Here is a 13,787-nt window from a genome sequence, read left to right on the forward strand (position 1 = left end):
ATGTATACATACATACATACATATATATATGTATACATACATACATACATATATATATGTATACATACATACATACATATATATATGTATACATACATACATACATATATATATGTATACATACATACATACATATATATATGTATACATACATACATACATATATATATGTATACATACATACATACATATATATGTATTATATATATAATTTGTGCAGTAGAATTTAGTACTGGAAGGACATAGAAACAAATTTAATGCATTTTTTTAAAGTACAAGTAATAAACTGCCTAAATGTATAGCAGAGGAGAAAATATAAGTAATGATTCTAATACATCTGTTGGCACTTCACTTGAAAAGCACTTTTGCTTCCATTTAATTTGGTTTAACCCTCCCAACTCTGTGAAGTAACTATTTTCAGTAAATAGAAGGCTGGGAATCTTGACACAAAGGATAAAATTTTTGTTATCTTTAAGCAGAATTAATAGTTCTCACTGCATTTTGGATTTTGACACAGCCACAGTATCTCTAATTTTAAAAGAGAATACCTGATCAAATAAAAATCTAAATTGACTGCATGGCCCACCTCTAGATTATTTGAGGCTCTTTCTTCAGTTTCAGTTGGCAGTTCATTTGACTGTTCTTTTGAATGAAAATACTGAAAATACAGCTCTTTCTCTGAGTTTCCTGGTGTGCACCTTCATAATGGGTATTTGAAACCTGTTATTAGAAAGTTCCTGATAGTCTATTGGTGTGTGTAAAGCTGATGAATGCTGCCTTTGGTCTATTTATTTGCTTAAGTTTCTTCCATGAGAGATAATTTTCTTACTAACAGCCAGTTCAGATCCTTTACAAAGGTGTTAGGCTTTCATACTCAAAATTTCCTCCTAACAGATTTAGATAAAAAAAACTTTTCAGTGTAGTAAGTGACATAAATGCAGGACTTTATTTTAATTCTTAATATGTATATTTAATTGAATATTTCCCTATTCCCCTTTAGGTGTCTTATAAAGACTTTGAACTTTACTGTTTTGCCATCTGAAAAAATACATGAATTACCTGTGATATTTGGACTCTGATGTGGTTGGGCTATCTCCCCTTATTCCTATAGTATTGGGTACTACCATTTTTCTCCAGAGTATGGGAAGGAGAATTCCATATTCTCCCTTTCTCTTTATAAGGAAATACAGCCTCAGAGTGATTCCATATTCCAGGCAGTTCAAAGAATACTGAACCATAAGATGAGCTTAGTTTCAGGTGAGGCTAATAGTTTTTCAAGCACCAGAATTTTCATTAATTCAAGTAGTCTTTTATTAGGTCCTACTGTGTACAGAGCATATGCTAGGTTATATAAGAATATTTACAGAAGACTACAATATATATATTTCCCATCCATACATGGTAAATTCCATAAGACATACACATTCAGTGCTGTGAGGGAGAAGAGGGATCTGATCTACTTGGAGAATTTATTTTGTATTCAGGAGTAAGAAAAGATCACTTGGGCAAGAACATCTTCTTTTTAAAAAATTAGGCATGGGCCGGCCTGGTGGCGCACTGCTGCAGTGCGCCTCTTGGGAGTGCAGTGGCGCTCCTGCCGAGGGTTTGGATCCCACATACAGACTGGTTCCTGCTCACTGGCTGAGCGAGGTGCGGGTGCAACACTGAGGGTTGCGATCCCGTTGCCCGTCCCGGTCCGGTACGGGCGCGACACTGAGGGTTGCGATCCGTTGCCAGACACGAAAAAAGGCAAAAAGGAAAAAAAAAAAAAATTAGGCATGAAGAGGAAATTGTATTTTTTACAAATTTGTTTTTAAAATTGTAAATGGATGATAAATTATACTAATTATTTTCCTTAAAGGAAACAGAATTTTGTTCTCCCCAAAATAATTTGGCAGATTTTAAAGAACTCAGTAATGTGGGAATCCCCACTGGAGTTATACTTAATGCAGCCTGCCTCAAGTGGGCACTACAAAAAATTAAATATGTTAGAAGTCAGTTATATTTATATTGTTTTTATTGGTATATTTCATTTTCACTGTGTTATTTGTAACTTTTGTCTGGTTTCTTCCTAGTTTAGACTTGGAATGGCCAAATATCAAGTTGAAGTTCAAAGTCTGAAACTGGATGGTGATTCAGTTATAGAAGGAGTAAGTGACCAAGTTCTTGTGGCAGTTGTGGTCAGTTTCGCTTTGATTGCTACTCTGGTATATGCACTTTTCAGGTGAGACTAAAGGACAAAAGAATTGAAATATATATTTCCAAGGGCCACTGACTTTGACTTCTTCTAGTAATATGTAATAATTAATGTGAAAAGCAAGTACCGTAGTCTCTCCTTATGCATGATTTTGCTTTATATGGTTTGAGTTACCCGTGGTCAACTGAAAATTTCAGAAATAAACAATTTATAAGATTTATTTTATTTTTATTCATTCATTCATTCATTTATTCATTTATTTATTTATTTATTTTTATTGAATCATAATTGATTATACATATTTTTGGGATTCAGTGTTGACATATGTTGATCAAATCAATATTACTAGTATGTATATTGTTACAAATTGTACATATTCTTTATGCCCCTTGTCCAATCTCTCCCTATCCCCCCTCCCTCGCCCCTCCCACCACTGATAACCCTAGATTTCTTCTCTCCTTCTGAAAGAGTAATGGTTACTCTGTTGATTTGTTGCCTAGATGATCTGTCCAATGCTGAGAGGTGTGTTCAGTTCCCCCAATATTATCACAGAGCAGATGCTTCTTCTGTCACTCTGAAATGGGCTTTGAGGAGAGAGAGATCCTCTTCTTTATATCTGCTGGTGACTCTCCTTGTGTCAATGCATTCCAGTTGCTGGTGGACCATCTGCATGGTGGTTGTGACATCTAGCCACTTTCACGGCAGCCATGGTTTCAGTTACCCATGGTCAACTGAAAATTCCAGAAGTAAACAATTTATAAGTTTTAAATTGCACCCAGCTTTGAGTAGCATGATGGAATCTCACACTATCCTGCTGCATACCGCCTAGGACATGAATCATCCCTTTGTTCAGCATATCCACACTCTGTACACCACCTACCTGATAGTCACTTAGTGGTTATCTCGGTTATCAGATCAACTGTTGTGGTATCCCAGTGCTTGTGTTCAAATAATCCTCATTTTACTTAATAATGCCCCCCAAAGCACAAGAGTAGTGATGCTGGCATATTATTATAATTGTTCTATTTTATTATTAGTTATTACTGTTAATCTCTTCCTCTGCTATGTGTTGTGATAAACTAAACTTTATCATAGGTATATAGGTGTGATGGTTAATTTTAGGTGTCAGCTTGACTAGATTAAGGAATACCTAGAAACCTGGTAAAGCAATCTATTTAGGTATGTCCGTGAGGATGTTTCCAGAAGAGATTAGCATGTGGGCCTGAGTGCTGGATGGGAAAGATCTGCCCTTTAGATCTGCCTGGTATAGGCAGGCACCATCCAATCCACTGGGGGCCTGGAGAGAACAAAAACAGAGGAAAAGGTGAATCTCTTGCTCTCTCCCCAAAAGCTGGGATATACTCTGCTCTCCTGTCCATGGACATCAGAACTCCGGGCTTTTCAACCTTTGGGTTCCAGGACTTACACCAGGGGTACCCCTGGCTCTCAGGCCTTTGACCTCAGACTGAGAATCACGCCATCCGCTTCCTTGTTTCTGAGGCTTCTGTACTTTGACTGAGCCTCGCTACTGGCATCTGGTTTGCAGATGGCCTATCAGGGGACTTCTCAGCCTTGATAATTGCATGGGCCAATTCTCCTAATAAATCCCCTCTCAAATGTTTATATACATATCTTATTGGTTCTGTCTTTCTAGAGAACCCTGACTAATACAGTGGGTATTGGAAAAACAAGAGTATGTAGGGTTCATTACTATCTGTGGTTTCAGGCATCCACAAGGGGTCTTGGAATGTGTACCCCAAGGATAAGGGAAGACTGCTGTAATAGATCTCTGTGATTGTATATATTTACTAAGATATGAGGGTATTTCAAAAAGTTCATAGGAAAATAGAATTGAAAGGTAATACAAATCCTTCCATGAACTTTTTGAAGTACTGTCATATTTTATTTTCCATTGGGCTCTGAATGCTAACATATTTTTTCTGTCATCAACTGTTTATCAGGTAATATTTTACTCAACATCCATATTTTGAATAAAATGTTCATATTTCATAATGAATTCATCAATTTGTAGGTAATGCAGATTAAAAAGTGCAAAAACAGGCAAAAAAAAGAGACTTGGACAGTGTAGAGTGAATTAAGATTAGAATTCTATCTAAATTAATTAATTAGCTTATAGAATCAGGAGTAATATTTAAAGGCCTCATATGTCTATGTACCAATATGTAGAGACGAATAAAGTAGAAATTAATGGATACAAAATCAAAGCTAGGTAGGAAAAATAAGTTCTAGAGGTCTACATTAGTGCTATGAGTCTATAATTAACAATCATTTTATGTTCTCAAATGGCTAGAATAGAGAACCTCAAATGCTGTCATAAAAGAAATGATAAATTTTTACGATGGCAAATATGCTAATTAATTACCCTGGTTTATTAACATGTATACACATATTGAAATTTAACTCTGTACCCCATAGATATGTATCAATATGTGTCAACTAAAAAATACATAAAAAAATTAAAAGAAGAAATTTAAGAGTTAACACATGAAGATAAATAAAATTTTGTATGTCATTGATACCAGAAATGAAAAAAAGTATAAGATAGAAAAAAGTGATGAATGTGATGAATTAGTGTTTCCTGTAAAAATTGTACAAAGGATTATTAAGCAGAATGTTAACACTTTTTAAATGATGATTAATTTACTCTCTTACCTCTGGCTTGATAGTCTCTTACTTGGATAAAACTAGCTTGATTTCAATAGGGTATTTTATGAAGTAATACTTCACAGAGACATTGGTGATACACTTGTGGACATAAGGGAGAAATGAATGACTAGATGATAGCAGAGTTAAGTTCATTCATAACTGGTTGGCAGGTTGTTCCTAGGAGTATTGACTAATGTCTTAATATAAAATAAAAAGGATAGCCTTGTGTATTGCTGCAGGGCTCTGTCCTTGGGCCTGTTCTATTCATTTTAAATGGCAACTTGGATGAAGAAGACATAAGAGGCATGCTTATAAAATTGTCAGTTGGGAGGATAGCTAACATGCTGGTACAAGAGAATCAAGATTCAGAAATGGTCAACTCATACATCTATGGTCAACTAATCTTTGACAAGAGTGCCAAAACTACTCAGTGGGGAAAGATTTCAGTAAGTGGTGCTGGGACACAGGCAAAAGAATAAAATTGGACCTTACCACACCAAATTAACTCAAAATGGGTCAAAGATCTAAGTATAAGCAAAGACAAAGACCAAATGATCATCTCTATAGATGCTGAAAAAGCATTAGACAAAATTCAACACCCTTTCATGATAAAGACTCTCTACAAGTTAGGCATAGATGGAAAGTATCACAACACAATAAAGCCATATATAATAAGGCCACTGCCAGTATCATCCTGGCAGCTTAAGGGAAAAGCTTTCAGGACAGGAACTAGACAAGGATGCCCACTCTCACCACTCCTATTCAACATAGTGTTGGAAGTACTAGCCAAAGCAATCAGAGAAGAGAAGGAAATAAAGGGCATCCAGATTGGAAAGGATGAAGTCAAACTATCCCGGTTTGCAGAAGATATGATCCTATATATTGAACAGCCTAAAGCCTCTATTAAAAAACTTGTAGAGTAGGGCCGAGCCTGTGGCGCACTTGGGAGAGTGCGGCGCTGGGAGCGCAGCAGCACTCCCGCCACGGGTTCGGATCCTATATAGGGATGACCAGTTCGCTCACAGCGCTCACTGGCTGAGCACGGTGCGGCTGGTCTCAAAAAAGGACAAAAAAAAAAAAAAAAACCTTATAGAGTTGATAAATATTTTTAGCAAAGTTGCAGGATACAAAATCAACACACAAAAATCAGTAGCATTTCTATACTACAACAGTGAACATGCAGAAAAAGAAATCAAGAAAGCCTGCCCATTTACAATAGCCACCAAAAAAATAAAACACTTAGGAATAAAGTTAACCAAGGATGTGAAAAATCTGTACAATGAGAACTACACACCACTGTTGGGAGAAATTAAAGAGGACACAAGAAGATGGAAAGATATCCCATGCTCTTGGATTGGAAGAATTAACATTGTGAAAATGTCCATATTACCCAAAGTGATCTACGGGTTCAATGCAATCCCCATCAAAATTCCAATGACATTTTTCTCAGAGATGGAAAAAGCTATCCAGACATTTATATGGAATAACAAAAGATTATGCATAGCCAAAGCAATCCTGAGCAAAAAAAAATAAAGCTGGAGGCATAATACTACCTGACTTTAAACTATACTACAAAGCTTTGCGATCCCGTTGCCGGACACGGAAAAAGACAAAAAAAAAAAAAAAAAGAAGTTAACCTATATGCCTACAGCCGTCTGATCTTTGACAAAGGCAGCAAGTCTATGTACTGGGGAAGAGACTGCCTTTTCAAAAAATGGTGCTGGGAAAACTGGATACTCATATGTAGGAGAATGAAACTAGTCCCGTACCTCTCACCATATACCAAAATCAATTCAAAAATGGATTAAAGAGTTAAATATACATCCCGAAACAATAAAACTCCTTAAAGAAAACATAGGGAAAACACTCCAGGATGTAGGAGTGGGTACAGACTTTATGAATAGGACCCCAAAAGCACTGGCAACTAAAGGAAAAATAAACAAATGGGATTAATATCAAACTAAAAAGCTTCTGCACAGCAAAAGAAGCAATCAACAGAGTAAACAGACAACCAACCAAGTGTGAGAAAATATGTGCAAAATATACATCTGACTAAGGATTAATATCCAGAATACACAAGGAACTCAAACAACTTTACAGCAAAAAACAAATAACCCAATTAAAAAATGGGCAAAGGAGCTGAATAGGCATTTCTCAAAGGAAGATATACGAATAGCCAACAGACACATGGAAAAATGTTCAACTTCACTCAGGATCCGGGAAATGCAAATCAAGACCACTTTGAGATACCATCTCACTCTAGTTCAGATGGCTAATATCCAAAAGACTGAGAATGATAAGTGCTGGAGAGGTTGCAGAGAAAAGGAACTCTCATACACTGTTGGTGGGGCTGCAAAATTGTGTACTCTTCATGGAAAATGGTATGGAGGTTCCTCAAACAATTACATATAGATCTACCATATGACCCAGCTATTACACTGTTGGGAATATACCCAGAAGAATGGAAATCATCATGCCGAAGGGATACTTGTACTCCAATGTTTATTGCAGCACTATTTACAATAGCCAAGAGTTGGAACCAGCTCAAATGTCCATCATCAGATGAGTGGATACGGAAACTGTGGTATATCTACACAGTGGAGTATGACTCTGCTATAAAAAAGAATGAAATACTACCATTTGCTACAACATGGTAGGACTTAGAGAAAATTATATTAAGTGAAGCAAGTCAGGCACAGAAAGAGAAATACCACATGTTCTCACTTATTTGTGGGAGCTATAAATAAATAAATAAACACACAAACAAGAGGGAGGGGGAAGAAGACACAACAATCACAAAAATTCCTTGAACTTTTAAGTCAAGTGAACAGATATGATGTGGGGGAGAGGGGAGAGAAGGAGGGGATTGGGTAAAGGGGCATGAAAATCAACTACAATGTATATTGAGAAATAAAATTTAAAAAATAAAATTTTAAAAAAAGATCTAAGTATAAGAGCTAAAACTATAATACTTTTAGAAGAAAACATAGATGTAAATCATCATGACCTTGGATTTGGCAAAGGACCTTAGATATGATACCAAAAGCATGTGCAACAACAAAAAAGTAGATGAATCGGACTTGTTCAAAATTTACAGCTTTTATACTTCAAAGGACATCATCAAGAAAGTGAAAAGACGGGCCAGCCCGGTGGCGCACTGCTACAGTGCGCCGCTTGGGAGCGCGGCGGCGCTCCCACTGAGGGTTCGGATCCCACATACAGACCGGCGGCTCACTGGCTGAGCGAGGTGCGGGTGCAGCACCGAGGGTTGCGATCCCGTTGCTGGTCCCGGTCCGGTACGGGCACGACACTGAGGGTTGCGATCCGTTGCCGGTCACGAAAAAAGACAAAAAGGAAAAAAAAAAAAAAGAAAGTGAAAAGACAACATGCAGAATGGGAGAATATACCTGGAACTTATATATTTGATAAGGCACTTGTATCTGGAATATATAAAGAACTCAATAATAAAAAGACAACTCAATAAATGGGCAAAGGATCTGAATAGACATTTCCTCAAAGAAGATATATGGATAGCCAATAAGCAGCTGAAAAGATATTCAATGTTATTAGTAATTAGGGAAGTGCAAAATCAAAACTACAATCAGATACCATCTCACAATCATTAGGATGGCTACTATCAAAACATAAAATAACAAGTGTTGGTGAGGATATGGAGAAATTGGAACCCTTCTGCACTGTTGGAGTGAATATAAAGTGGTGTAGCTGCTGTGAAAAATGGTATGGGCAGTTTCTCAAAAAATTAAAAATAGAATAACCATATGATCCAGCAGTTCCACTTCTGGCCATATGCCCAAAAGAAAGGAAACAGGGACTAGAGATATTTGTATACCCATGTTCATAGCAGCATTATTTACAACAGCTAAAAAGTGCAAGCAACCCAGATGTCCATGACAGATGAATGGATAAGCAAGGTGTGGAATATACACACAATGGAATAATATTCAGCCTTAAAAAGGAAGGAGATTTGGCAGTTCTACCAAACATTTAAAGAACTAACACCAGGGCTGGCCGGTTAGCTCACTTGGTTAGAGCACTGTTTTATAACATCAAGGTCAAGGGTGTGGATCTCTGTATTGGCCATCCACCAAAAAAAGAAAAAACTAAAGAACTAACATCTAAAAGTTTCCAAAAACTTGCAAAGGAGGGAAAATTTCTTAGCTTATTCTCTGAGGCCATTACTATGATTCCAAAGCCAAATAAAGACACATCAAGAAAAGAAAATTACAAGCCAATATTCCTCATGAACACAGATGCAAAAATCCTCAGCAAAAATACTAACAAACGGGCTGGCAAGTTTGCTTACTTGGGAGAGCATGGTGCTGGTAAAACCAAGGCTAGAGGTTCAGATCACCTTACTGGACAGCTGTCAAAATATTTGTATATAAGTACTAACAGAATTCAACAGCATGTTAAAAGGATCTATAACCAAGTAGGATTTATCCTTGGGATACAAGTATGGTTCATTGTATGCAAATCAATGAACATGATTTACCACATTAACAGAAAAACCATATGATCATCTCAACAGTTTGCAGGAAAACTTTTGATGAAATTCAACATCCTTTCATGATTAAAAACTCTCAATAAATTAGTACAGAATGTACCTCAACATAATAAAGGCTACAGATGACAAGACCACAGCTAACATCACACTGAACAGTGAAAATGTGAAAGCTTTCCTCTACAATTAGGAACAAGACAAGGATGCCCACTTTCACAAATTCTATTCAGCATAGTACTGGAAGTCCTAGCCAAAGCAATTAGGCAAGAAAAAGTTTTAAAAGACATCCCAATTAGAAAGAAGGAAGCCAAATTGACCCTGTTTGCACATAATGTGATCTTATATGAGGGGATTTCAAAAAATTTGTGGAAAAATAGAATTAAAAGATAATATAGATCTTTCCATGAACCTTTGAAATACTCTTGTATATAGAAACCTCCAAGACTCCACTAAAAACTGTTAGAATTACTAAATGAATTCATTAAAGTTGCAGGATACAAAATCAACATATAAAAATCAGTAGCATTTCTATTTTTCTTTTTTTCTTTGTTTTGTTTGGCTGGCTGGCACAGGGATTGAGCCCTGGACCTTGGTGTTATCAGCACCATGCTCTAACCAAGTGAGCTAATTGGCCAGCCCTATAGAATTTCTACATACTAACTATGAACTATCTGAAAAGGAAATCAAGAAAACAATAATTAAAAACCACCAACAACAAAACTGAGGAATAAATTTAACAAAGGAGGCAAAAGTTCTGTACACTGAAAACTATAAAATATTAATGAAAGAAATTGAAGAAGACACAAATAAATAGAAAGATATCCATGTTCACGGATTGGAAGAATTAATATTGTTAAAATGTCCATACTACTCAATGTGATCTACAGATTCAATGCAATCCCCATCAAAATACCAATGATATTTTTCACAGAAATAGAAAAACAATCCTAAAAGTTGTACAGACCCACATAAGACCCTGAATAACCAAAGCAATTATGAACAAAAAAAAAAAAAAAAAAAAAAAAAATGGGAGGCATCACACTATCTGATTTCAAAATGCACTTCAAAGCTATAGTAATCAAAACAACATGATACTGGTATTAAAAACAGACATTATAGACCAATAGAACAGAATAGTGGGCTCAGAGATAAATCTGTGCATTTATGGTCAATCGATTTTTTTTTTTTTTTTTTTTTTTGGTAGCTGGCCATTACAGGGATCCAAACCCTAGACTATGGTGTTACTATAACCATGCTCTAACCAGCTGAGCTAACTGGCAAGCCTGGTCGATTGATCTTTGACAAAGGTGCCAAGAACACACAGTGGGGAAAGGACAGTCTCTTCAATAAAAGGTGCTGGGAAAATTCGATATACACATGCAGAAGAATGAAATTGGACCCTTGTCTCACACCATATACAAAATTCAACTCAAAATGGATTAAAGACTTAACATGTGAGACCTGAAGCTGTAAAACTACTAGAAGAAAACATAGAGGAAAATCTTCTTGACATTGGTTGGGCAACGATTTTTTGGACTTGACCCCAAAAGCACAGACAACAAAAGCAAAACTAGATACGTGGTACTGCATCAAACTAAAAAGCTTCTGCATAGCAAGGGAAACAGTTGACATAGTGAAGAGACAACCTACGGACTGGGAGAAAATATTTGCAAAACATGCATTTGATAAGGGGTAAATATCCAAAATACATAAGGAACTCAAGCAACTCAATAGCGAGAGAACAAATAACCCCATTTAAAAAATGTGCAAAGGACCTGAATAGACATTTCTCCAAAGAAGACATACAAATGGCCAGCAGGTGTATGAAAATATGCTCAATATCTCTAATTACCAAAGAATGCACATTAAAACCACGATGAGGTATCACCTCACACCTATCAGAATGGCTGTTACCAAAAAGTGAAAAAGTGTTGGTAAGGATGTGGAACAAAAGGAACCCTGTACACTGTTGGTGGGAATGTAAAATGGTACAGTCACTGTGGAAAACAGTATGAAGTTTCCTCAAAATATTAAAAATAGAACTACCACATGATCCAGCAATTACACTTGTGTGTATATACCAAAAGAAAGTCAAATCAGTATGTTGAAGAAATATCTGCCCTACCATGTTCATTGCAGCATAATTTACAATAGCTACGATATACAATAAATCTACGTGTCCATCAGCAGATGAATGGATAAAGAAATGTGGTGTGCATAATATACATATACAATGGGATACTATTCATCCTTAAAAAGGAAGGAGATCCTATCATTTGTGACAACATGGATGAACCTGGAGTACACTGTGCTGACTGAAATGAGCCAGGCACAGAAAGACAAGTGCTACATGATCTCATATGTGGAATCTAAAAAGGTTGAACTCATAAAAGCTGAGAGTAGAGTGGTGGTTGACAGGCTGGGGAGATGGCACTTACAGGGTGCAGAGTTACAGTTAGGATGAACTAAAAAATATATAGAGAGAAAAAAACCCCCACAAGATCACAAAATCCTAAGTGTACCATTTTGTATTAAAATTATCTGTATAAAATTAATTTTATATTTAATTTTTTTCCATTATTTGCTTTCTAATTTCTGTACTATAAGTATTTATTACTTGTATGCTAAAAGTTTTTTCCCCATAGAATGGAATGATGTGAATTCCAAACTAAATGTTTCCATTTTGGGCCGGCCTGTGGCTCACTCGGGAGAGTGTGTTGCTGATAACACCAAGGCCACGGGTTCGGATCCCATATAGGGATGGCCGGTTGGCTCGCTGGCTGAGCATGGTGCTGACAACACTAAGTCAAGGGTTAGGATCCCCTTACCGGTCATCTTTTAAAAATAAATAAATAAATGTTTCCATTTTGGGCCGGCCTGGGGCTCACTCTGGAGAGTGTGTTGCTGATAACACCAAGGCCACGGGTTCGGATCCCATATAGGGATGGCCGGTTGGCTCGCTGGCTGAGCATGGTGCTGACAACACTAAGTCAAGGGTTAGGATCCCCTTACCGGTCATCTTTTAAAAATAAATAAATAAATGTTTCCATTTTGGGCCGGCCTGGGGCTCACTCTGGAGAGTGTGTTGCTGATAACACCAAGGCCACGGGTTCGGATCCCATATAGGGATGGCCGGTTGGCTCGCTGGCTGAGCATGGTGCTGACAACACTAAGTCAAGGGTTAAGATCCCCTTACCGGTCATCTTTTAAAAATAAATAAATAAATAAATGTTTCCATTTAATAAAGCAATTGTGTATATTGGAGATGCCAAAAATTTAACAGTATAGGCTACATTAATAAAAATAACCAGATAAAGGTTACATCTGGATTATATTCAGTGTGGGACAAGCATTTTAAACTGGAAAACATTCATGGGAGATTGTCAGAGTGGGGAAAGCTATGGAAACAAATTATGTAAAATGCTTAAAGGAACTGTGGATATCTAGCTTAGGGAAAGGGACTGTGGACATAACAGCTGTCTTTAAATAAAACAAAGGCTTATTTTGTTAATTAGCTTTATTTTGTATGGCTTCATGGGCAGAACCAGGGCCAATTGGTGGAGATAAATGATAAGATTTTGGCTCAACCTAAGAAATAACTTTTCAAATTATATAATGTGCTCCCCATTGCATGATACATATGTCCAGTCATATGACAGACTCATTGTCTTGAGTGTGTCATACAATTGGATGCGAGGTTAGTGTAAATTACTATCTAGCTCTTCAGATTCAAATTTAATTGGCAATTGTAATCCTGTTACTTCAACTGAGGTAATCAATTAGTTAATGGGTTGGGGGAGGGGTAGTGTTGTGGGCTGAATTGTGTCCTCCAAAGGTTCATGTATTAATCCCACTGTAACAGTGTTGAGGGTGGAATTACCTATTATGGTAATTGAAAGATGGGGCCTTGAAGAGGTGATTTGATTGTGAGGACCATGCCCTAGTGAATGGATTGATCCATTTATGGAGTTGATGGTTTAGTGGGTGGTCATGGGCATGGTTCTGATGGCTTCATAAGGAGAGTGACTGAGCAGGTCAGCTCTCTCTTGCTCAGCCCATTCTTGCCATGTGACAACCTGCATCACTGTAGGGCCACCACCAAGAACAAGGCCCTCACCAGATACATTCCTTCAACTTTGGACTTCTCAGCCTCCAAAAATGTAAGAATAAATTTTATTCCTTCATAAATTACCCAGTTTCAGGTATTCTGTTATAAGCAACAGAAATGGACTAATACAGGGCCAGCCCGGTGGCGCACTGCTACAGTGCGCTGCTTGGGAGCGTGGCGGCGCTCCCGCTGAGGGTTCGGATCCCACATACAGACCAGCCGCTCACTGGCTGAGTGAGGTGCGGGCGCAACACCGAGGGTTGTGATTCCGTTGCCAGTCCCGGTCCAGTACG

The 13,787-nt window shown here is 37.3% G+C and overlaps 1 protein-coding gene across 3 annotated transcripts in view; it reads left to right on the plus strand.

Annotated features, from left to right (window-relative positions):
• Positions 1-2,084: 2,084 nt before the first annotated feature.
• RNF170 (ring finger protein 170) overlaps positions 2,085-13,787 on the plus strand; it is a 35,421-nt gene continuing 23,718 nt past the window's right edge. For 2 of the 3 annotated variants that reach the window (XR_551651.1, XM_008588414.1), the window contains exon 1: positions 2,085-2,224. Coding sequence is in view for 1 of the 3 variants with exons in the window: in XM_008588414.1 (XP_008586636.1) it covers positions 2,088-2,224 (137 nt within the window). In the remaining 2 variants the exon portion in view is untranslated. The remainder of the gene's footprint in view (positions 2,225-13,787) is intronic. The other variant, XM_008588416.1, reaches the window with a different exon arrangement.

Source organism: Galeopterus variegatus, unplaced genomic scaffold, assembly GCF_000696425.1.
Source record: "Galeopterus variegatus unplaced genomic scaffold, G_variegatus-3.0.2 Scaffold4812, whole genome shotgun sequence".
NCBI classification, from domain to species: domain Eukaryota; kingdom Metazoa; phylum Chordata; class Mammalia; order Dermoptera; family Cynocephalidae; genus Galeopterus; species Galeopterus variegatus.